A 22,999-nucleotide genomic window follows, 5' to 3' on the forward strand; every position below is an offset into this window, starting at 1 on the left:
CCCTGAGATGTCCCTCCCTCCTGATTTCAATTATTTTCAGAATTTCCCATCAGGGACAACAGCTTGGTCCTCGTGTCTTCTACAGAAAAGTTTATTTTTTAATGGGTCATTATATACCACACAGACCAATGTTTATTTATATACAGTAGACAAATGTCAGCCTATGGTTTGTCTAATAATGCATGTTTCAAATGCCTTTTTTAAAAAACATAAGGGCAGGATGGAAAAAAAAGATTTTTAAGTTGTTGCAAAAGGCTCTAGGAAGAATATAACTGTAAGTATACTTCTAATTTCCATGGTCTTGTTTTAAAAGATAATGCCTTTCAAAACTCCATAACAGTAGCAAAAATCTGTATTTGTGTGCACCCATGCACATAGCAGTATGAGTAAATGAGATTAGCAATATCCCCTATAAAGAAAAACCTTCTGTGTTTTGAGCTTCTCTGCCTAGCTGGCATCATTTTAAAACCAGTGCATTTTTTTTGAGATATTGTGGTATGACTCCAGTAACATTTTCTTCTTGTCCCACACTTCCAATGTGTGCAGCCGTCAGTGACATGCAGGGGATCTACCTCACTCTTGCCCATCTATTCACTCTTCCCAAAACCTCATTTCCACTTTGATTACTTCCCTGCTGTGTGGTTGGCGTCTACAGCTCTCTCCCAACTCAGACTTTTATAATTCTTTGAAACTGACCGATTTGTCCAGTTGTGCCCACGGCAGCACTGAGGCAGACCACATGTCTCAGGTGAAGAGAGGTTGGTGCTGTTTCCACTAGAGTCCATGGTCTTGGCTACAGCCCACCTGGCTGAAACAGTACAGGCTATGAATGCTTGTTTTCCCTTCCTCTGCAAGCACTGACGACTTTATACCACAATAGATTTGAAGGAGGGATCATCCACTGAATGGGCTTAGCTTCAAGATCAGTCTAAAAACATAGAGCAGAGCCCCCCTTAACGGCAGGGCCTGCTCCATGCTGTCAGTGCCAGCACTGTGGGCACACCTGGAATAAAGCACTGCTCAGCAGGAGAGCGGGGCAGCAGGATTTGGCACCATGTTAGGGAAAAGAAGTTGTATTTATCTGAAGCACTTGACTCATCCTGGGTCTGGGGAGGACTGAGCTGCACAGGCAGGGCATCCAGCCCAGGGGATGTGCAAGCCTGGGAGGCAGGGGAGAAGGCTATCAGACCCCATTCCCAGAGGTAGGCAGGGCATCTCTGTGTGCTAGACCCAGGGAGGCCAGCTCCTTGGTTCAGGGGAAATTATTGTTTTTTCTAAAGAATATCAAGCCATCTTTTGTGGCCTAGTCCAAGTGGTTTGCAGGTTCACCCCCAGAGTGCCATATTCCATGGGTCAAACACCTTCAATATTAGAAACTCCTACAGAAAAGACCTCCTCCCTCCCATTATGAATGGGAGTCAGAAACAGGGATATCAACAGAGAAACCCAGCACAGGAGGAGCATAGCTGTGAGGAAAAGAGAGATGGCCACACATTCATTCTGGCCAAATGTGAGGAGATCACAAGACCCAGGTGTCCCCGGTAGTCAAAGTCTCCATAATATTAGGCCCTGCCTGCAGCCAGGCTGCGGTTGGCTTCACACCGAGATGAGAGGTCCTCTATGAAGCAAACTCACCTCTGGAAGGCACAGTGCTGCCAGGGTCAGGCCAACCCATAGATCGCTCTGCTCAAAGCTAAACAAAGAGAAGAGAGAGCTCCCAGCATTTCCCAGCCAGGCAAGGGGACACACCTTGTGCTCCCATGGACTTGCACAGGAACCACAATAAACTGGAGACGCAACTCTGCTCTCCAACAACTCATGTCATTTATCCCAGCCTGAGTCCCATGGGGAGATGTCCTCCAGCTCCCAGGACTTCCTCAGGCCCAACAGTCATCCAGAGACAGTGTCATGACTCAGTAACTGCAATATTAAACACACACTCTCCTGGCAGACTAGCCGCTGAAGGAACCATGCCTTCAAAGAGCAGGTTTCCTTCCTGACCAATTCAGAAGCTTTAGGTACCAATGAGGGAGAGCTCTCGGTTCATTATTTACGGTGATTTTACTTGTACATAAAGATCTCTTTCAAGCCTCCATCAGGAAAGGTAGAAAAGCCCTCCCTGGCTGGGTCTTTTGTACCATGTCAACTTCTGTCATGGTACCACAACTGATATTTCCTATGGACCTTCAGCTGTAATCCTGAACAGCACAGGACAGGGTGGAATGAATGGGGAGAAGTACAGAAGAGGGTAAAACTCCTTTGACACCTTCCAATCCATTACAAAGTCTGGCTTTGTCCCCAGATGGTGCTATACCTACAGCCTTGCTTCCTGGGGCAGATGAACTCCTGCTGTGACCAGCTTTCCCCCTCTGCTCCATCCCTTACAGGCAGTTGCTACTGAAGACCTTCTCCAAGGCGGGAGGGAAGTGATGAGGAACTCTGGTTTTGTTAAATCTCTTCTTCCTCTTCACTAACAATCTCCTTCAGGTCCTGAGGCCCCTGCTCTGCTCTCTCTTTTACATAGGCTGCCTTGATCTGTTGCAGCTCGCACAGCTCTGCCTCCAGCTCTTCCCTGTGCATTGACCGCCGGTTCCTCAGCAGTTTCATGGGGAAGGGGTTTAAGTCATTGAAGGCAATGTTCATCAGCTTCCTATGATGGAAAAGACAGGTCTGGTGAACTGATTTACTGGCTGGTAACAGATGATAACAGATATGCCAAGTACATCCCAGGGTAGGCAAAGAGTAGGGCCTCAGATTTCAGCTCTCTGAGTTCAAAAGTCACCAAGCAGCAGAGTGTCTTAAAGGAATCACAGCCAATTCCTTCTTACACAAACACCAATCCAAGCAACACTTTAAAAAGTGTTACACCACACACCCCCTTTAAGGTACCGGTGTGCAGCCACTAGTCAGGAGACGGTGGATCAGATGCAAATTCTGATGGCCCCAGGGGAGGAATATTCCTAACATTGAGCTCTTCTGACCATAGAAGTCTTCCTCTCAGACACATGTTGTCATAAAAGGTTGTGAGTGGTGCTGTGTTCCCAAATACCCCAACTACAGCTGAGAGAAACCCAGCAAGTGGCAGCACCAGTTCCAGCTGCTGCAAAAAGGAGGCTGGCCCAGACTTTGTGGCCTGCTCTGCTGTAGCATGCCTTTGCCCGAACCAAAAAGACTTTAAGTAACACCATGAAGGGAAAGTCAAAAAGAGACAAACTGCTCTGCGTCCCATGGACCTGCCAATCCGCATGCATCTCTCTTAACAGACTGGTCACAACTCTTTTTAGGCTGACCTAACGGGCAAGCAAGTACAAACCCAGGATGGAAGGTTGTCTACAACCCACAGTCCTACCTGCCGTCCGTGATCATTCTCGTGAAAAAGCGTAGGTACTGGTAGATCTCCACACTGTCATGAATTCTTAGGATTTCCTCCTCGTTGTATTTAAAAATGGCAAGAGCATAGCGGAAAATCACCTGGAGGGTTGAAAGGTATTTGAGTTGACAAAGTGTTAGGCAGTTGAGGGACCAGGCCCTTCTTGCATAAAACATGGGGTGGGGCAGACAGCAGTGCAGTACAGCCTGGGCGCTGGGCTTCTCCTGCTCTCAATAGGCTGCATTAGGGCAGGCCTAAAGAAGCACAGAGCTAATCCCAAGAGAATGACCTTCTGTAAGCTAACTTACAACCCCACAGGGATTTTGCAAGGGTTGTCCAGCTCTCTCTATGCACAGGAGCAATGCAAGACTCATGTTTTCAGATACTAACCCCCTGCCCATCTTCTGCTCCCTGTATCTGTGATATGCTCAGCTGTGTCTGGGCCACAGAGCAGAAGACACCATGGCTTGTCAGAGAGCTGTTTCATAACAGGACTACCTGCTAAAAAGCGGCAGGGGTACTGTGCACAGGATCAGGGACTAGGTCTGCCTACGGGCAGAAAGTACACAGACAACACAGAGGCTGTGAGGCATCAAGGCACCCCACCAAACAGGCAGGATAGGACAAGAGGCTCAACCCCACATCTCTTTGACACGTGTATGTCCATTGCCCTGCCATCATGTCACAGAGGTGGGGCAGATGGGAGGAAGGCCTAGACAGAGAGCTGCACCTTAGTTCCCTCGTACAAGAAGGCATCCCACACTCGCAGGAGGATGTCGCTGACCAGGCTGTCCACAAAGGCCACCAGAAACCAATTGAAGGTGATGAGTGAGACATCAATCCGATACTGCTCAAAATGAGCCATGAGGCGAGGCAGCTTCTCTGACAGGAAGTCTTTGAATACTCTCTGATCTACCTAAAGTTGATAAAAAAGAAAAAAATGAAGTCCTAGTCAAGAGCAGTCCTGGTGTTGGAGGAGAGGAGCAGTGCAACAGGACAGTGGCCCACACATGCCATGGTAATCACTGGTGCTGCCTTCTAGCCTAACCATACCCTAGGAAGAGCAGAGCATCCTTTGTCTCCCAACCCTTCAAAATTACTGAGCAGTGTACTTGTACGCTGTACCCAGTGCAAGGTGTGGAGCTGAAACATGGCCAAGATACAAGAGATACGTACATTCTTCTCACTCAGAGAATCATATTCCTTCCCAACCTCAAAGTCAAGAGGGAAAATGCTGCCACATCGTCCCACATCAGTCTTACTGGGATCTTCTGTGATGTCATGAGCATCCAGTTGAATGCCACAGATTAAAACCTGCCCAGGTCTGAATGACTGCACATGGCGCAACAGAATAAACACCTAGAATCCCTCTGACTTTGAAAGCAGGACCTGATCTTCTCACTTAGCATCTCTTTGTGGTCTGAGTACTGTCTGTGCTCTGCTTCTGGTTGTACGAGCTGAGACACAGAAACGCAGCTGGTGAGATCCCTGACCCAGGTTTATAAAGGCTTCACCTCAGGAAAGCTGTGGTTTCACGAGGGGAAGTGCTAAGGAGCAAGATCGTGGCTAGGTCTTCCCCTATGCCATATCATACTACTGCCTCAGCTGTGTCAGCCCACTTAGCTGTGGCACAGTGGTACAAACCAGATGAGGTGATACGTTCGGTCTTTAAAATCTGCAAGAGCTAAACCTTAAGTTTTCTAGCCAACCCACAAAGCATCACCCTAGACCTTCCTCTTTACGTGGGTCTTGGCTAGACTTTCAGAGACCAACCATGAGGTCACGAAGTCTTTCTAAAAAAGGCTCCCTCAGCTGACAGTCTTGTCTCACAAAATGTAGAGGAGCCTCTATGTCTTCAGTCTGCCATGTTTTCCCTGTCAATCACTATTTGTCAAGTATTGAGCACTGCCTATTAAATCTCAGAGCTAACACTACCTGTTCCAGATAGACATTTTGCTATCTGCACAGTGATTTGGCTGCTTCCCCAGTCTGTGGGTTGGCTTTTCCACCAGCACACCACTGTCCCATTAAATATTAGTCAACCAATTCAGTGGCACAATCAGTCACTCTCAGCTACTGACGCTTGTAGCCTCATCTATTGTGGGCCCACAGATACAGCACTCTCCTCTCTGAAAGGACCACACACAATAAAGACACCAAGGTCATGGCCAGGCTCAACAGACTGGGCACTCCTGGGTGTGGGTGATACGGGCACACGATTACAATTCTATTGAACCATACAGGGCTGATCTTGGCTCTGTGTCTGCCTGGGAGGACGTAGTATATCTGATACAAGACAACACATCTTGAAAACCTTGAAATCCAGTGACTTTGAACAAGGAGGGTAAGTTACTCACAGAACAACATTTTACATCAAATGGCCAGAGGGCTTTATGATCTGCAGGGAAACCCAAAGCCAGAACTAACAGTGTATTTGATCATGAACTGAGGCAAGTACAGTAAATATAAAAATCTACGTATTTTCTTCCATCTGCACATGGCACTCCAAAGATAGGGTGCAGTTTCCAAAGAAACATCTGAAGGGCTGCAGAATGGTGTCTTCTTCATACTTAGTTCTACAGATGTCAGAATTTGCTGCTTCACCTCTACTAGGCCCTCCTTAAAATAAGTAACTGTGCAATTAATGGGCACCTTCCTTCTGACTAACCTGACCTTCAAGTGATTACTCAGGAGTCTTTCCCAATTTCCTAGTGCTGGGGATCAATTTTGCTGCTCCTTTGTGTGTAACAACTTTGTACTCTCAAGTCTACAACACCTCTGCAATGGAAGGGATTGCAAGATGGTATCACTGTCCTGTGAGAAACCAAACACACTGCAAGCTGACTGCTTGCTTTTAAATCTTTACTGTAAATCACTGTATCAGAGTCAAAGCAGATGTGAGGGTGCCCAGCTCACCTGTGATGTTATCAGTGTGTCACTGTAGTAGTCTGCCGGCATTAGGTTCTCCACAATATGGACTAGGCACCAGAAAGCACTTTCCTCATCTTCCAGGACGAGGAGGGCAACAGCTGCCAATCTGTGATGGACAAGAGGCAACACAACACTGCAGGAGGAGACATAGGCCAGCACAGGAACTGAAGAATCCAAGATTCCTCTTGGCATGTCTCTAGCTCCATGAGCATCCAAAACATCAAACAAGGCAGGACATTTGGTCAGAGAACCAAGTAATCTGTTCTGTGGGTTTCTGAAGGAAGCAGGCAGCTGTGAGTTACTTTCCCATGTGCCTCTGTCAGCAAACAGGAAGCATCAAATACGGAACTGGTGTGACAAAGCCAGACTCCACAGCTAATGGGATGTTCTGTAGGTCTGCTGAAGTTAGCAGTGTGCTGATTTGGGCTATTTCGATACAGGAAAGAGCTCACTCACAGATACTCCATATTATGTGACATAGCTTTCCCATACATTCTTCTACGGCCTCTACCCCCTTCAGCTCTGACTTACCCCCTTTAGATGATATCTAATATCAAGGGCTCTCTAGAGTGTAAACTGTCTTTCTGAAGACCATCCAAAGAACAGGAAGAGCTTACACAGACTTTCCTCATGTGAAAAGGTCCAACCAGTAATTCCCTTCTTGCAGCTAGTGGCCAGTGCCTCTTTCACTTGGCAGCACACTTGTAAGAAATCTGGTTTTACCTTTCCTATAGCCTTCCTTGTGAAGTGAAAGAAGCTTTTAGATTCCCTAAACCTTCTCTTCTCCAGACAGAACACCACCAGTTTCCTCAGCCTCTCCTCATGTCATTTGCTGCAACTCCCTCATCTCTAACACTTCCCAACATTTCCTCCAACTCTTCTCAGCAAAAAGGGTGTTCTTCTGCTGAGCACATTAAGACTTAGAAATTCAGCCCCAGCCTCATGCTGTTATTCTTGGACTGCCTCACTCTACCTCCTATAGATGCTCCGTCCTATTCTGTAACTATGGAGATGCCAAATAAGTGCATCCTGCTGCTTGCTTCATCCCAGCAACAACACTGGGTGAAAAAAGACACGAAATGCAGAATTCTGCAGGAAAATACCTAGAGCCAGGACAGAATGCTGGAGAGGCAGGAGCCTGGGGTTGCTTGAATCACAGCCCAGAGTATGTGTCTACACCTTCTCAGTGCTATCCCATTAAGAAGCAGCACACCTAGCTACTCACCTGTTCAGTCCCTGGCAGTATCCAATGGCAGGATTGTGCCAGGAGAATGCAAGCAACACCCTCCGGAGCTTGGGGATGAGCTGGGAGGTGGGAGAGGAAAAATGTTTGTTGTTGGTCAGTGTGCGGGGCAGGTCGAGCTCAATCTGTCGGCAGGCAGGATGCTCAGCGCTCTTGCTCTGCCGTAACAGCCGCTGGTAGTGGTCAGGCAGATGGCTGCAGTGCCGGCTGACAATCCACCTCCAGACCCTTTGCCGATGCTCCACTGGAATGCCACTTCGGATCAGGTTCTTCAGCTCTGCAGAGGGGCTCAGCTCTCCAACACTGTTCCACCTGTCACGGAGGGGCTTCTCCACTACTTCCTGGCTCCGCAAGTTGTTGGACTTTATCTCCAAGGCTTGGATTTTGGCCAGAAGTTTCCAGTCCTCAACTTCATAGTCAGGTACAGTCATAAACCCATACTCATCATACTCACTGGAGGGACACAAGGCAGAGGTTAGTCCAAAGGAAAATGCCGGTACTCGCAGCAAGGGCCACTCACTGCTTGGGGCCATGCCAACTACAGCCTGCTGCGAGGTTCCTGTCACCCATGCCGGAACACAGGTACTCATCCTTCACTGGCAGCTGCTCGTGATACCCTGCCATGCCCACTGTCTCAGAGCCTTGAAGACAAATGAGAGCCTGCAGCAATGGCATACACACACGAACTGAAGTATAACTTTGCTCTGAGCTACACCCAACCTCATCAGACCTCTCTCACCTCACCTGCTCCCTTGCCCCTAATGGAGTATCCAGCTCAACATGTACACGTTCTCTCTAACATGTCCTAGTGCAGAGACAGTTCTGTAGGAAGGGACTGCAAAAGCTTTCGGGCATCAGACCAAAGAACAGAGATCCACAGTCCCTTCTGATGTCTCCCTGTACATAACTCAAATCTCCTACTGATCAGAAAACACCAGGAGCGCTGATAGTACAGCTCGTTGAGGGCTTGTGCATCATCAGTTCAAAGGCTGGGATACTTGTGAGATATCATTATATTCTTGACAGAGGGACCAAGCCTGGCTTTGGGGTCTCATCTCCAAAGCTACCTGGAGAACCTGTGAGTCTGACCAACCAGATGAAATGGAAACTGCTACAGTACTGGGGCACGAACTGAGCAGAAAAGCATAAATACAAATGCAAGGATCCCAGCAGTGCTGGTGGCAAGGCTCTCTGGAGGTCTCCACTCCAGCCCCCCTTCACTGCAGGATTGTCCCCAGCACTAGAACAGGGCAACAGTGGTTTTGTATGGCTGGGACTAGAAAACCCCAAAGGATGGAGACCCCCCACCTCCCAGGTGGCCTCCTCTCCTACAGACGGAGTTGATCCTCATGTCCAGTGTTTACTTCCCATGCACACCATGGCTGTTGTCACTTGCCATACTGTCTGCCACTGCCGAGAAAAGTTTAGCTGTACCATCTTTAACTTCCCCTTCCTACAGTGATATGATGCTACCAGACACTTGTGGTCTCCACACCACCAAGCTACATAAGCCTCCTCAACCTCCACTCCTAGGTCATGGCTCCAAGGCCCTGCTGTAGAAATGCCCCCGGATCTTTCTTGCCTGCGCATTCCCCTCCACAGCCAGATTCCTACAAGGGTGTGAATATCCCCTTGCTCTTGCGTCTTACCTTACAGGGTTCAGGTTAAAACCTTCTTCTGCTTCTTCCTTCACATCCCACTGGAGCGCTTCCTGGATGAGGTTCCTCACCAACTCAGCATGGGAGCTGGGCAGGCCAGGCACAGCCTCCTGCAGCTTCCGCAAGACTGTCAGGTATTTGCTCTCCATCTGGCAGTTTCGTGCTTGCAGGCAAGCACACTGAGAGGAAACAAGAGGGAATGAGCTGGCTCATTAATGGTTCTTCCTGCATTGCCACTGCTCTCTACTGGCTTGGTCTGCACATAAAGTGAAGACTCCTGAACAGCGAAGCCCCAGAAAACACATCCAGCAGTTTCCTACAATCAGTGGAATTGCAGCTGTGAATGAATCACTGCAGTCTATGAACAAGCACAAGCTGCAGTAGCTAGCATGCAACAGAAGTTGCATATTGAGTAGGAGACCTACTACAGCATCACCTACTTTAGCTACTGCACTGCATCAGTGGATGCCCATACCCCAGCCAGCTTGGCTCAGGACAAAACCAAAGAGCCACCACTGCAGCTGAGTTCTCTGCAGGCTTTCTCCCTGCTCTTCAGACAAGTTCTCTACCCCACATTGAGCTGTATCCTGACAAAACACACTGCTCCTGGGACTGAGCTATGACCATACCATTTTCAGGATACACAGTAGCACCACAGACAAGGTGTCCACATACCCCTCTGCAACCCCAGTCCTATCGCACTGGTACACAACATTTCTCAAGCACAGGAAGGCCAACTGGGTTCAAATAGCAGGACAGTCCCTGCCACCTCCATACTCCAGGGCACGCAAAGCAGCAAAAAGGAACGAGGGCTGTTATCTCCACTCCACAAGTGGGGAATTGAGGCCACACAGGTGACAAGACTCACCCTATATCTCACAGGAAGCTCAATGAAGACTCCTGCTCAGTGGGAAGCAGCAGTTGAAAACAAAAACAAAACAGAAACCACAGAGAGAATTAGGCTGCATATAGAGGGGAAAGAAAGGAGCATGGGATACTGTCATACTACCACTTTAATCAGCATTTTGGCTCACATTGAGCATGTTGGACTGATTGCTTCCTTTCTGAAGGTTACAGCAGTTTCAGGATCAGAGAAGGACAGTAAGTTAGGAGGTAGGCAGGGTTTCAAAGGACTAGAAAGCAAACAGATGTGAAAATGGCAATAACACTTCAGAAGCAGCTTTTTGCCCTGTTCCAGAATCCAAGACTGTGGAGACATACCTTAAAACCCAGGGAAGTAAAACCCAGAAAAAACCCACAGAACAAACAATAGCACACAGCACCAGCCTGGGAAAGTGGTTCAGGACCAGAAGGCAGGATTAGACAAGTCTGAGAGTAACCAGGTTATGCACACTTACAAGGCTAGAAATAAAAACAGAGCTTAAGAAAACATAAGAACTCTGCTCTAACTGCAGGACCTGAGAGTGCTGCCACCTAGCAATGCCAAGCCTGGTAGAGAAATCAAGACTGTATGGAGCCAGGGCTCAGTCAGTCTGCCAGCTCTCAGGAAAATTTTCTGATTCCCTACACATAATGTTGCTTTTTTATTTGTATCCAAAAGCATAGCTGAAATGCAGAAATCTGGGTTAGGTTTCAGCATCCTTAAGATGGAGCTTTGCAGGTATTTTACTTTTATTGAAGAATACAAATGATCATGTCTAATTTTGGAGGAACACAAAGCAGGAAAAAAAGGTCACACTAAAAAAACACATTGGGAAGAAAGCGTATTCCTGGTGTGGTTTGGACCAAAATCCATTCCAGTGATGACTTTGGAAATAAATTAGTAAGAGCTCTCACCAAGGGAAAAAAGTAATTTTGTCTTACCTTCATCAGAAGGGCTTTTTCATTCTCAGCAACACGTGTCCAGAGTCGAGTAACCTGGTGGATCTCCGAGTTGAGAAATTGGTTCTGGGTTTTGTATGCATCAATATCATCCTGCCACGAAGAAAAACAGTCACACAAGGAGAGTTCTTGAGGGGCTTGGAAGCCCCTCCCAGTTCAGGGACCTCAGGTGTGGATTGTGGTAAGGACAAGAAAATATCTCAACAATTTTGTGTTCTGGGGAGAAGACAGGACTCCCCAGGACAAAGACTGCCTACAAAGGAAATCAAGGCACAACATTAAATAGGAGTGTCATGCATAGACAAGACACTTGAAAATGCTGAGTGCACTGCATGTACATGCTTAGAAAACAGAGACATCTGGGTGATATAAAGCTAAAGAAACACCTAAATAAGGTTAAGAATATATGTCTTTTGCTCCATTTTTTTAAAAAACGACACAAATCTCAGCCCCACAGCTGGCAGCAAAAACACCCTCCCACAATGCAGTAAGTGGCTCTTTTGGCAATTCTCCACCCCATGCTAACTGTTCATTAAAACTGTGCATATAGTGACATACAACAGGCTGGATTTGAAAGAACCAGGATGTATTGGGAAACTGTTTGCAAGAGTAAAACACAAAGGAACAAAGCTAGTGAAGGCAGCAAGTGAGACTGCAGCTGTGAAACAAAAGAAGAGTGAAGAAAGAGGCAGGCACTGAACGGTGACATGAAGTCAAACAAAGCAGGCTCTGAGCTGAAGCTGAAAGGGACCCAGATGCCTTTGAGCACCCTGTTGGTATCAGGTGAGCCCCTTCCAGCCCGCCTCTGGTTTGGAGACGGATGGAGCAACTAGCAGAAGTATATTCTGTGCTTCCCACAAGGAACACCCTCCCACTGAACCAGAGGGCACAGAAATGGAAGCCCCCAAATGACCTGCGCCATCTCACACACCTTCAGGTGCTCAATCTCCTCCTGCTGCTTATACAATGTCTCTGCAGTGATAGTGTTGGCTTCTTGCAGGGGGTCAGAGAGCTCTCGGGCCATCTGCTCCGTTAAGGCCATGATGACTTCCTGTTTGGCGTGGTTCTTCTCCATCAGAAGCTGCACATGCTCCTTGAGTTCCTGGATGTGGCTGTCTCTGAGAGTCAGTATCTGCTCCAGTTCCTTCTTTTCTTGCTCAAGAGCTTCCAGTCGACTGGTGAGATCCGCAATTTGTCTCACTTTGTGGCGCACCAGCTCCAGCCTGTCCTTATCTCCTGCTGCAGCGAGATACATGCTAGATACTCGCTTCTCCTGCTGGGCTGCCTCCAGAGCTTTGTGAAGAAGTTTAACCAGCTCCTGAAAAAGGAATGTAAAGCCATTACACCATAGTGCTACCCAGGGCAACGGCAGCATGGACAGCACAGACCCAACCAGTACTGAGTGAACAGTGAAAGGTCCTCAGGATCTTGAAACTGAGTTCCTTCAGAAGCAAAACTGATTGCAGCAATCTTGAAATCACAGTGCTTCCCTAGTAGAGAAGCTCTGCTCTCAGAGCTGCGCCTGAAAGGTCTCTGTAGCAGGCCACAGATGACTTGACTTTAGGTGGATTGCTAACAGACAACCTGCTGCTCACACTGTCTGAATTATGACTTTCTACAGTCATCCTTCTTGGGGTGGGGGGGTGGGCACAGCAGAGACCAGAGAAGCTGGAGATCTGGCCAGCAGTGTGGTAAAATAGGAGGGAGGGAAATAATGCAGTCTGAATCTACCTGTGCTACCAGAAGGAAACTGCTGTATCCATTTTAGCCTTACCTCTGCCAGAGTCCTCCCTCACTCCATCCCACATGAAGGCACAAAAGCTTGCCCCAGCAACATGCTGCTGATTCAGGCTCTGCCATCTCAGCCATTTAAGGAAGCAAATCAAGGATGCAACTGATTGCCCACCATGGGACCTGGCTCTCTTTCCTCTTCTCCTGGAAGAGCTACTAGCATCATTAGTGGAGAGCCTGGCATTGCTCCGTGCTTGTGAAGAACAGTACCATCCAGGAGACACAGCCCTTGCAGTGACCCATACGCTGACTTCTACAGTCAAATCACCTCTTAATGGTGGATTACTGTTCAAAAAGAATGACCTGCTGTTAACAGCATGACTCACCCTGGCAGTTCCTGCCAGTATCACAGTACATATTCAGGACTGTACATTCACTGAACAATAGAGATGCACCAGCAAGACACCTGCAGAGCGCACTTGGGTTTGTTTTTCCTCCCTTTTCCAGCCCATCTGCTAGCTGTATTTCCTAGAAGTGGCTGAAGGACAGCCCGGTCTCCCTTGTGCTGGGCACAATCAGGCACATACAAAGAGGTAACACCAGGAGCTTCAACTGGTCCCCAGCAAGTGCCTGCTGAGCACTTCTCAGCCTAACACCAAGGTGTAAGGGAGTCCCTGTGACCAGTCTCAGGCCCCTGCCCTTAGAAGCAGCAAACTCTTTGCCACACTCACCTTCTGTGATTTGACTTCCTCTGTGAGTGTCAGGATCTGTTGCTGTAGGACACTCACTTTATCCATTAGGTTCTTCTCCCTGGACAGTTCTTCAGGCAAGCCTGGGAAGCCACTGTTCATCCACCTGGCTTTCCTAGCCCAGTTCAGCCTGGGCTCCATCCTTCCATCGTCCGGGATCCCCTCCTTAACTGAAGGGAAATAGGGTTAATTTGCACAGTATTGGATTGCTACTATGGACTCCTGAGTTTTGCTATGGAGGGACTCACAACAGCTCAGCAGAGAAGACTGACACACAGGACAAGAAAAATTGACCTTCTGGGATCCACAGGGTTGAAGCAGAGATGCAAGGGATCAGTCAGAGGTACCTCCAGAATAAACAAAGCCGTGATGTTTTATGGTACCTGTTAACCCCTCTTGCGCACAGCAAATGCAAGTTACCATCATGGAGAGGTAACTTCCTAAGCATGCAGTGGAGCTGCTGAGCTTAGCCTGCGACCATGCAGCAATTTAAGTTCTACCTCAAAGAAATACCACTATGGAGCTGGCATCATGGATGGTATTTTTGCCTCTGCAGAAGGTTCCACAGGTAGGAGATAGACAGATGCAGCCTGAAGCAGACTGATAAGTTGGTTTTGTGCCAACAACACAGGAAGGGACCTGAGACAATGTGATAGAGTTTTCATGTCCCATGAAGACTTGCCACCCTCTCCCTCCCTTTCCGGCTAAGTCTGACTCCCTGCTGGAAGGCACCACACTCAGACCAGCTCACACAGCTCAGCAGCAAGCACCTGCACACCCTGCTTCCACTTCTGCCTCTTGCTCCTCATCCGGGTTCTCAGGATGCTCCTGGAATTCACTGAAGCTAAAGACATTCCCATTGTTGCCCCAGAGCTGCTTGGAGCCACAGATATTGTAGACAGTGTTTCTGAAACAAGAAGAGAACAAGACAGCCTAGTGAACAGAAGTCATGATCACTACAATCAGTGCGTATTCAAACTATTCAATGCCTTACCTCTCCTCATATCCCACCCCTCCTCCCAAAGCCTATCATCTCCTTCACGTGCTGAGAAAATGAACTGTTCACGGCACTGGTGGATCTGAAGGGAGGAAGGTCGTAACTGGTGTAAATCAGGAAGATGCCATAAAATCAGTATCAGCACAGTAAATCAGCTGGAGATATTTCCCCATGTGCTTAAGCCCTGTACATAAATGCATCAGGCTGGACAGAAGGATCAAAGGTAATAGTAGGTCAACCACATTCCTCTCTTCCTCCCTTCCCTCCCTCCCTCCGTCTCCTCCTCCCTCTCCTTTTTTCCTTCCCTCTCTCCCTTCCTCCCTTTCCTTACCTCACTGCAGAAATCCCCAGGTGCCAAGAAAAGCTCATCTATCTACAGCACAGCCAAAAGTGTCACAATGACCACATTTAAAGCAGCCACAGGTCCTGTGCTCTGAACCACATTTAATAACCTTGCCACAACAAACTCAACAGACTTTCATGCAGTAAAGAGATTCAGGAACAAAATTGCAATCAGACCCAGAACCAGTTTGTTACAGCTGCTGCTACCAGATATTGCCAGAAGCACTAAGAGATGACTTTACAGGATCATGCAGAACCACAAATGCACAAGTATCTTCTGTAAAACCTATATAGGAAAGTGAGACAGTTGCCTGTCTCTATACAGGTCTTTTCCCTTCTACTCCTGTGTTGTCCATCAGCTAAAACAAAACAAGACACTTGTTTTCAGATCTACAAAACACTCAGTGTCAGCTACTTCCTAACTGTAAATGAAGTTGGCATTTAGATATTTTTCTCCTTTTGCCTTGTTATTGTAAGGCTCCACAGCAGAAGAGCAGACACTGCTGACCTCAGGGAACATATTAGCACATAAGATCAGCAGACCTTCATTCCCTCTAGTCTGCAGTTGGCACTCATCCAATGCAACTTTCCTCTACTTTGCTCTACCTCACGCTGCACTTTGTTTTTCCTCTGAGACAGCAGCAGCTCAGGGATCTGATGAACTTAGCTGAAATCAGACACGCTACACTCATGAAGACCCAGCCTGATAGTGCCAGAGCCTGAAGAAACGTTCACAGAACCAGGGGAGCAATACAACTTGAAGCCGAAAGGAGGCAACTGTTATTCAAGCCAGCAAAAGCAAGGCTCAGGAGGAGGGAGGATATATGATCATATTATTTTTAATCAAAGTGAGGAGGAGAGAATACATACCCTGCAAAATCGTACAGCTGACTCTGTTCCTGTTTGGTCCCATGGGGGATCTTTCTTCCTATTGGCATCAGACTGTAGCTACAGTAGTGGTGGTAAAAAACTACAACCAACCTCCCCATCAAAAACATTTCGCAGGTGCCAGGCTACCCACCATACCTGTGGCCACTTACACATTTTTGGTTATATGTAAAGAAGTGACTAGGACACACTTAAGGAGATATTGATGGGGGTTGTCTTTGTGCAACTGCAACTGCCCAAGACTTGTAACTTGTAGCCTTGATGGAGTTACACATTGCAACCGCAGATAGCAGCATCATTGTAGGCAGTGGAAATATTCACATACTTGAAACTCAGCAAGGAGTAGGAAGCTGCACAGTGTCAGGCCATATTACGGGCTCAAGTGCCTTTTGCTTGGAGTTCCTCCTTTAGACAGCGAGCTACATTCAAGGTCCTTTGAAACCACTGGGAAGTCCTAATGGGCTTCTATCACTAGCCTACAGAGTACAGCTCAGCCTGCCCGTGTGCCCTTCCAAGAGCGATGCGCAGATGCATAGCAGCAGACATGCAAACCACTATCTACACTGAAGAAAGCTTAACCAAGCCCTAGGTCTGCCACTAGGATCTTTGCTAAGAGAGGTAGATGATGTGAAATGCTTTGGAACAGGGGCATGTGAAAGACACTCTGGCAGGTAGTTTACTTTTGCCTGAAATATCCTTCAAAAAGCTGCTTCATGGTTCTTCCACCTAAGCAAGAGTCCCATTTCACACAATATGTGACAGGCAAGGAAGGCACAAAGTGGCAGGCCAGCATGTCAACTGCACTGCAGCTCTCCTCACGCACTTACTGTATCTCTGTCCAAGGATGCTTAAGGGAGATGTTCTGCAAAGCAGTAGATGTTTGGGGTGCAGGCAAAGACGCTGCCTTTAAACCCACTGCTTCTGTTGGTGTTTTCACTGGAGGCAGAAAGTCTTCATTGTCAACAACATCTATGTAAAAAAACAAATCAGGACACGGAAGCAAGTGAGCAAGACAGACTTCCGTTGGACTTTGGCTCCTTCATGTAACTTGAGAGCCACAACATTTTACTACAGGTAATTTTTCACTACATGTTCAACTGGCCAGGTGGAACAAGGACAACAAAGCAGGTGTCCTTAGTTTTAGGTGAAATTACAGAAGGTTCCGTGTACAAATAGAGTCATCTGTTCAAGGACAATCAAGGGACTTCAACCATTTGTATATGAGAATGACTAACCCCAAACAATCAAACTTTAACTGCCTAAAGGAATAAGGAAGGGAGCTGTTGCTGTTCTCTCCCCCTATCCCAAACAATGTTTGGTAGTTTTAATGTGCAGATAACACTCCACAAACACAGTTTGTTACCAAATTATTGCCTGCTGTAGCAAAATGCCAAGGTACCCAGAACCTTTCAGAGCAGACACTTACTAGGGAGGGGGTTACTTGTTTCAAACAAAACGCGCATCTAATCATAACAGGTGGACACCTCGCTTATGTCCTCCCCTGATCCACCAGCCTGTGTACTGCCACTGCTAAGGATGCACACCTTCATCCCACCAGTGCTGAAAAAAAAAACTTGCTTGCTCTAAATTTCACAGGCCTCACAAGAGGAAGGGGATATACCAAATGTGCACACTTCACATGCGTGAGGAAAATCAAGAGGGAATTCATGAGGATGATAAGAGACCTGAGCATCTCCAACCACATGCTGTGGATTAGGAGACAGCCCATTCACATTCATCCATAATAAGGCCAGAAGTTCCAGACATCGACCAAGCATTGACAGTTGGCACCTGCATTTAAAAACCTGGCCAAAACCTCTGCCCACTTACAGATGAGGAGCACCATTCATCACTGGGGGGCTGAAAGCAAAAGAAAGGCTGACATACGCGACACCTACTTGATCTGCCAGCCAGAGGTTCCTTCACAAGCTGTGAGCTGCCCACAGGAAATCTGCTCTGAGCATTGCAAAATTCCCAACGTCTCATTTGTAGCTGCTGCAGCCAGTACACCATTGCCTGTTTGCTGATTGCCTAACATAACACAAAACAGAAAGGTGAGGGGAGTAACCTCATCAGCATGAGACACATCCTGAAGGGCTGACCACCACTTCGCTGCCCAAGTCAGCAGAAATAAAGGCCAGCTGTGTCAAGCCTATGCTATATCCTCTGGTCCTAACACTGATTTGGGAGGACAGAATAGATCTTCAGCATGGCCTTAGTAACAGAACCTTACTGGACCGCTGACCTAATTTTAAACGTTTTTTGGTGTGCTATGCTTCAAGGCTAAGCAGAAATGTCACCATTATTTTAGCCAGGAATCACCCACAGAGTTTCTTAATAGGAATTTTCACAGAGAGAAAAATCTAGCAGAGGTTCCCGCTGAGGCAACCATTTTAGAAAGGGGAGCTCATTTCTGTTCAGCAAATTACATGTGGACTGCAGGACTCCTCAATGATTGTAATTCAGCACCCAGTTCAGCTTTTACTCCTATTCTGTTAAACAACAGCCATCTCACGGGTAATGGAGTCCCAGTCTTGCCAAAACAATGCAAGTTATTTAGGTCCAAATGGTAACAGTCCAGGCTGGGAGGACTAACGTGAAACTCAAGCTAAGAGGTATCTTTGCAGAGATGTGTCTGTCCTGACTGGGAATGTTTCATAACAGCCCCCACAAGAAGACGCTGCCCCTTACCTTCAATGTAAAAACTCTGCTTGGTGTTCTGATCTCAAAAACCCCTTCCCCATTTTCCACCTTGGAGTCAAAGCTGGCGCTGGAGAGATCAATAGACCCCAAAGGGTTGATGTCCTGTGCAGTTCTGTAGTACAGTAAATGACATTTGTTTTCATCGTAAAAGAACCAGCGAGACTTCCAGGTCTTGATTGGCCCCTTGATGCCCAGCTTATTTAAATAGCCACAGAGTGTTTTTCTGGATGCTTCTCTGCTGGGTTTCAGCTGTCCGTTTCCCAGTTCTCCAGAAGACGAAATCATGTCTTTCGCTGAGGCTCCATTGCTGCTAGTATTGTCTGGATTTGACTCCACCAAATTGCCTGGAGCGGCAAGGGGACAAGCTCCGGTTTCTGGTCCTTTTTTCATCTCTTTCAGGAAATGTACTCAGAACTGGACTGAAATAGGAAATTCTGTAGGTAAATAAGTAATAGCAGATCCTGACTATATCATCATTGTTATAGAACCTGCAGCAAATGAGAAAGGAGGAATAAGCTCAGGTCTGGCATATGACAAAAACCAGTCCCTAGCTTTCAAACTGCCCAGCCAAGGTCTCTGACTTTTGGTCATTGCTCCCTGCCTTCCTTGGCTCAGATGACCTCTATATATCTGTTTTCTCCCTTTTCCATTCCTAAATTAGCCTGGACTAGCAGCCAAGAAGCAGTACCACAATCTCTTCAGTGAAAAGTCAGTACAAGTCTGTGGGCATATCAAATCAATAGCAACAACCAGGGCATCTAAAGCCGCAGACAACAATGTTAAGTAACAGTTGCAGAAAACATGGCAAGATAACAAGCTCTGGGGGGCCACGTACTTGGGTCAAGGGATTTCAGGTAAGTGTATCCTAGCATTTCCACTGAATGTTCAACTAGTATTTTAAACCATGGTGTTTAAACCATACAGCCTTATGCAGTATCCTTATAAATCATTTGTGTCAGTTGAGGACTGCTGTTAAAAAGCCTGCGTGCCATGTGTTAGGTCTCCATCCAGTAGGCCTCCTATGATGGATCAGACACCAAAGAAAGTAATTCTGTGATCCTTGCAAAAGAGACTTGGTTGCTCAGTGGCCAAAGTAACCTGCTAGGTTCCCAAGAGGAACACAATGTGCAAAAGAAAAATAGAAAAGTAAGGCTGGACGGGATCTGTGGAGATCGCTAGTCCAACTTCCCTCTCAGAGAATGGGCCAACTTAAAATCCGTAGCCAGCTACTAAGGTCCGTATTCAGATGAATTTTGATCATATGCAAGGATGGCAATTCTGCCACGTTTCTGAGCACTTTTTCAAGTGCTTAAACATATGGCAGGTGTGATTTTTTGCTACAGACACCCATGGCCCTTGTATAAAGAAAGCTAACAACACTCCAGAAAAATACCTATAAATAATTTCTTACATTTTTTTCTTAAGTAAAACCATGGTTTAAAGATCAATAAATGAAGACTACCAGAGACTTCAGTTCAGACACGAACATATCTGAAGCAAATATGCAAACAAATAAATTGTTGCAGTGTTATGTTAGCAGGAATCCAACTGCAGACACAAATATATTGAACAGGACAGCCAGCTGTATGACAACAGGTGAACAGAGATTAATGCAGTGGAGCACACAGAGATGTTGCCCAAGCTCATGCTCTTAGGAATGACTTATCCCCATGACTGAAAGAAGGCTTACCCATCCTAGCGCTGGCTAAGCCTCATCATGTTTATTGCCGCCCCCTCCTGTTCCCACATGAGCTTTTTAGACAACTATAGATAATTTTCACTCTTTTTGGAAAGCTACTGAACTTCTTTTAGTTCACTCCTGTGCCACTGTGGATCTTGCTACTGAAGGCATTCACAAAGGCCAGGAACAAGCACACTTCATGAAGGTGCTGCCTCAGTTAAGCTTGGGAAACACCCAAAAGCTTCATTTTGAGGCTAATTTTTCCTGGCACAAAGGAACCATCATCAGGAAGAAGCAGCAGTCTCAATCTCCCTAAGGGACCCTGGGACTTTTATGGCAGTACCGGTAGAAGAATCCCCTGTGCTGTATGAAGACTCCATCACACTTCTACCTCTTGCCAGCATGCCGGTCCATGGGTCCACACCATGAACGTGTGGATCAAGTAAGTGTTTTGCATTCAAGCACCAAGTTATAAAGAGTCATGTCAGGTCTGCATTGCAAAGCACTCTAGAGGAGAAGATCTCACCTCCTTAAAAGAAGTGGAGAGATGTCCCTGGAAGACACCGTCTGCTGCCGTAGAGCTACTGCTGCAGGCACCACCAAGCAGGTAACCACAGCCTCCAAAGCAAATCTGACAGCAACAGAAGAGGGGCTTCTGCCTCAAGTCTCCCTCGGTCCAGTCGCTGCCTGGGAACTGTCCGAAAGAGATATTTAGCCGAAAGCAGCTCTGACACCGACTCATGAATGAAAAGAGAAGATGTGGCGAAGCCTGCACGTACCTTTCCGCAGCTGCACAAGGCAGTCCCCCCGCCCCTCCCAGCGCCGCAGAGGCGCCTCCCAGCCCAGCTGCACCGCGCCAGGGCACAGGCGAAGGCTGCTGGAGCCTGGCACAGGGCTGCGCTGCCCGGCGCGGCGGCGACCGGACCCTGGCACCGCCCGGCCCGGGGCGGGGGGGGAACCTCAGCGCCGGGCTGGGGGGGGCAGCCGGGCGGCTGGCCGGAGGACAGACGGCGTGGGTGGGGTGGTGCGGGGGAGCCGCAGCCCCGGCCGGGGGTACCCGCTCCGGCCGCCGCCCCGCGCTCCCGGCGGGCCGGTCTGGCGGCGGGGCCCGGCGGGGCGGGGCAGGGGAGGGCAGCAGCTGCGGCCGTGGAAGAAATAAAAAAGGACATTTCAGCCGTATATCGGGAAGAAAACGATTCAGCAGGGCGACGCGGCACATTGAAAGCAAGCCTGGAGGGGGACAGATCACGGGCTGAAGGGAACCAGCCGGTCCCGTCTGCTGGGAGGGATGCGCCCCAAGCCTGCAAAACCGCCGCGGCAGCGGATGCAGACCTGCTGCTCATGGAGCCCGCAGTGCCAGAGCCACGGCCATGCAGTCAGCTGGGCAAATCAGAGAAGGCAAACAAATTTCACAGGGTAAAAACAGCGATACGTGGTGTCACAGGCGATTGGAGGCTGGTAGGATCAAGCTCGGCCAAAGGGTCTAGACTGACCCCTTGAAAAAGCCTCCAAAAGAGGTCCTGCAGGGAACAGGGGTGTCAGAGGCTGCCCTAAGCCAGCAGCCCAGGTCCTGGGGCCACGCAGGGGGACAGGGCACCCAGCACAGCCAGGCTCGCAGGCTCTCTGGCAGCTGCCTCTCCTCCCGCTGGCGCTGCCAGGCCCTGCTGGGCTTGGCAGGCACTGGGCTGGCTGGGGGCGGCACTTCTAACGCCGTCTCCAGAATAAGGAGTCCTTACATGGCTTTGACTTTCTCTGCATGCAGTGATAGCTGAGCTTTGACGATAACTCATTTCCGTCGGGCTCAAGAAACCCCTTTCCAAGTTTAGCCAACTGTGCAGAGTTTTATTACCAACTTTAGCCAAGTTTAGTACCCGAGCAGCAAGAGACAAAACCGCCCAGACATCCGGTGGCCCATCCTTCCACTGGCCTAAACTCCCAAACTGTAGCACACATGAAGCTACTTACAGCATGAAAACTCTACACACTTCCGTAGCCAAAGCCGATTTCACCCAAATTCGGCTTGCACAGCGGTTGGCCATTAGACCAGATCAGTGCTGATGGAGTCTACCTCCAACAGACAGAAAGGGAAAGTGTGAAGGATATACCTGCGACGGCATGAAGTCCTTGTCCCCTCTGAAGCCTGACCTGCCTTCTCCTCCCTCTCAGCTGCAGCTGGAGGGACAGGACGGAGTGTGACAAAAAGGGCGGTACCAGGGCAGCACTGGCTATGTCTATGTGTAGGCTACCCTGGAAGCGCCTTAGAAGAAGTCTCACCTGGAGTTCCTCAACTGGTTAGTACCAGCACGGCTGCAAAACAACCACCCTGCTCCCGGCGTTACCTTATACCCCGGCACAGGCACGCAGCCACAGAGGGAACGGAGCTGCCGAAGGCTGGAAGCAGGGGTTTTGCAGCCTAGGGCACAACCCCGCGCGGCGTCCCGGCGCAGCACGCGCTGCCCGGCTCGCGAGGGGCCAGGCGGCCGCAGGACCGGCCGCGACGGCGGCGCAGGCGGAGCGCGGGGGCGCCGGCCGAGCGGCCACCGCCCGCCCGCCTGCTCCGCCGGGACCCGGGCCTGGCACGGGCAGGAAGCGCCCGCCCTTCGCCCCGCACAGCCGCCCGTGCCACGGCGCGACAGGAGAGGTGCTCGGGAGGGGCTCAGCGAGAGACCCGACAGCAAGCGATCCGCACCGAACACGGGCGACACTGCCAGCTCGGCCCGCGGCTGGCGGCACTGCCGGGAACGGCGCTTCCCGGCGGCAGCCCCGCCTCCGCCCGCTCCAGGACGGCTCTGATGCCTCCAGGAGCCCTTGGGAGGGGCTTGATGCGAGGCCGCGGTGCGGAGCGGAAGATGGCGGCGGCCCGG

General features: G+C 48.8%; 1 protein-coding gene across 9 annotated transcripts; it reads right to left on the reverse strand.

The window, feature by feature from the left end:
• Positions 1-75: 75 nt before the first annotated feature.
• Positions 76-22,976, reverse strand: TBC1D2 (TBC1 domain family member 2). Of its 9 annotated transcripts, none has more exons than XM_087742194.1 (15): positions 22,475-22,976; positions 20,662-20,829; positions 18,443-18,942; positions 17,650-17,782; positions 16,579-16,720; positions 14,295-14,431; positions 13,507-13,694; positions 11,976-12,362; positions 11,027-11,137; positions 9,194-9,381; positions 7,527-7,997; positions 6,287-6,407; positions 4,101-4,286; positions 3,350-3,471; positions 76-2,650 (listed from the first exon to the last, which is right to left on the reverse strand). In XM_087742194.1, exons 3-15 carry the CDS (start codon positions 18,842-18,844, stop codon positions 2,449-2,451), a joined length of 2,790 nt encoding a protein of 929 aa, XP_087598320.1. In that variant the 5' UTR covers positions 18,845-18,942; positions 20,662-20,829; positions 22,475-22,976; the 3' UTR covers positions 76-2,448. The 9 variants fall into 9 exon arrangements, with proteins under 9 accessions (XP_087598320.1, XP_087598319.1, XP_087598316.1 ...); XM_087742193.1 differs by having other exon boundaries at positions 22,410-22,976; XM_087742190.1 differs by having other exon boundaries at positions 22,241-22,976.
• Positions 22,977-22,999: the final 23 nt, after the last annotated feature.

Source organism: Nipponia nippon, unplaced genomic scaffold, assembly GCF_047370975.1.
Source record: "Nipponia nippon isolate SJK-2023a ecotype South Korea unplaced genomic scaffold, ASM4737097v1 scaffold_8, whole genome shotgun sequence".
In the NCBI taxonomy this organism is placed as follows: domain Eukaryota; kingdom Metazoa; phylum Chordata; class Aves; order Pelecaniformes; family Threskiornithidae; genus Nipponia; species Nipponia nippon.

What these genes read in the sequence shown, in the direction of transcription:
- TBC1D2 (XM_087742194.1), bottom strand. Translation starts at nt 18,844, where the DNA reads ATGAAAAAAGGACCAGAAACCGGAGCTTGTCCCCTTGCCGCTCCAGGC. An exon ending in GCAGAGTTTTTACATTGAAG is followed by an intron (nt 17,783 to 18,442) that starts GTAAGGGGCAGC and finishes GTGTTATGTTAG; the next exon opens with GCAATCAGCAAACAGGCAAT. An exon ending in TCTTGTACGAGGGAACTAAG is followed by an intron (nt 3,472 to 4,100) that starts GTGCAGCTCTCT and finishes TCAACCCTCCAG; the next exon opens with GTGATTTTCCGCTATGCTCT.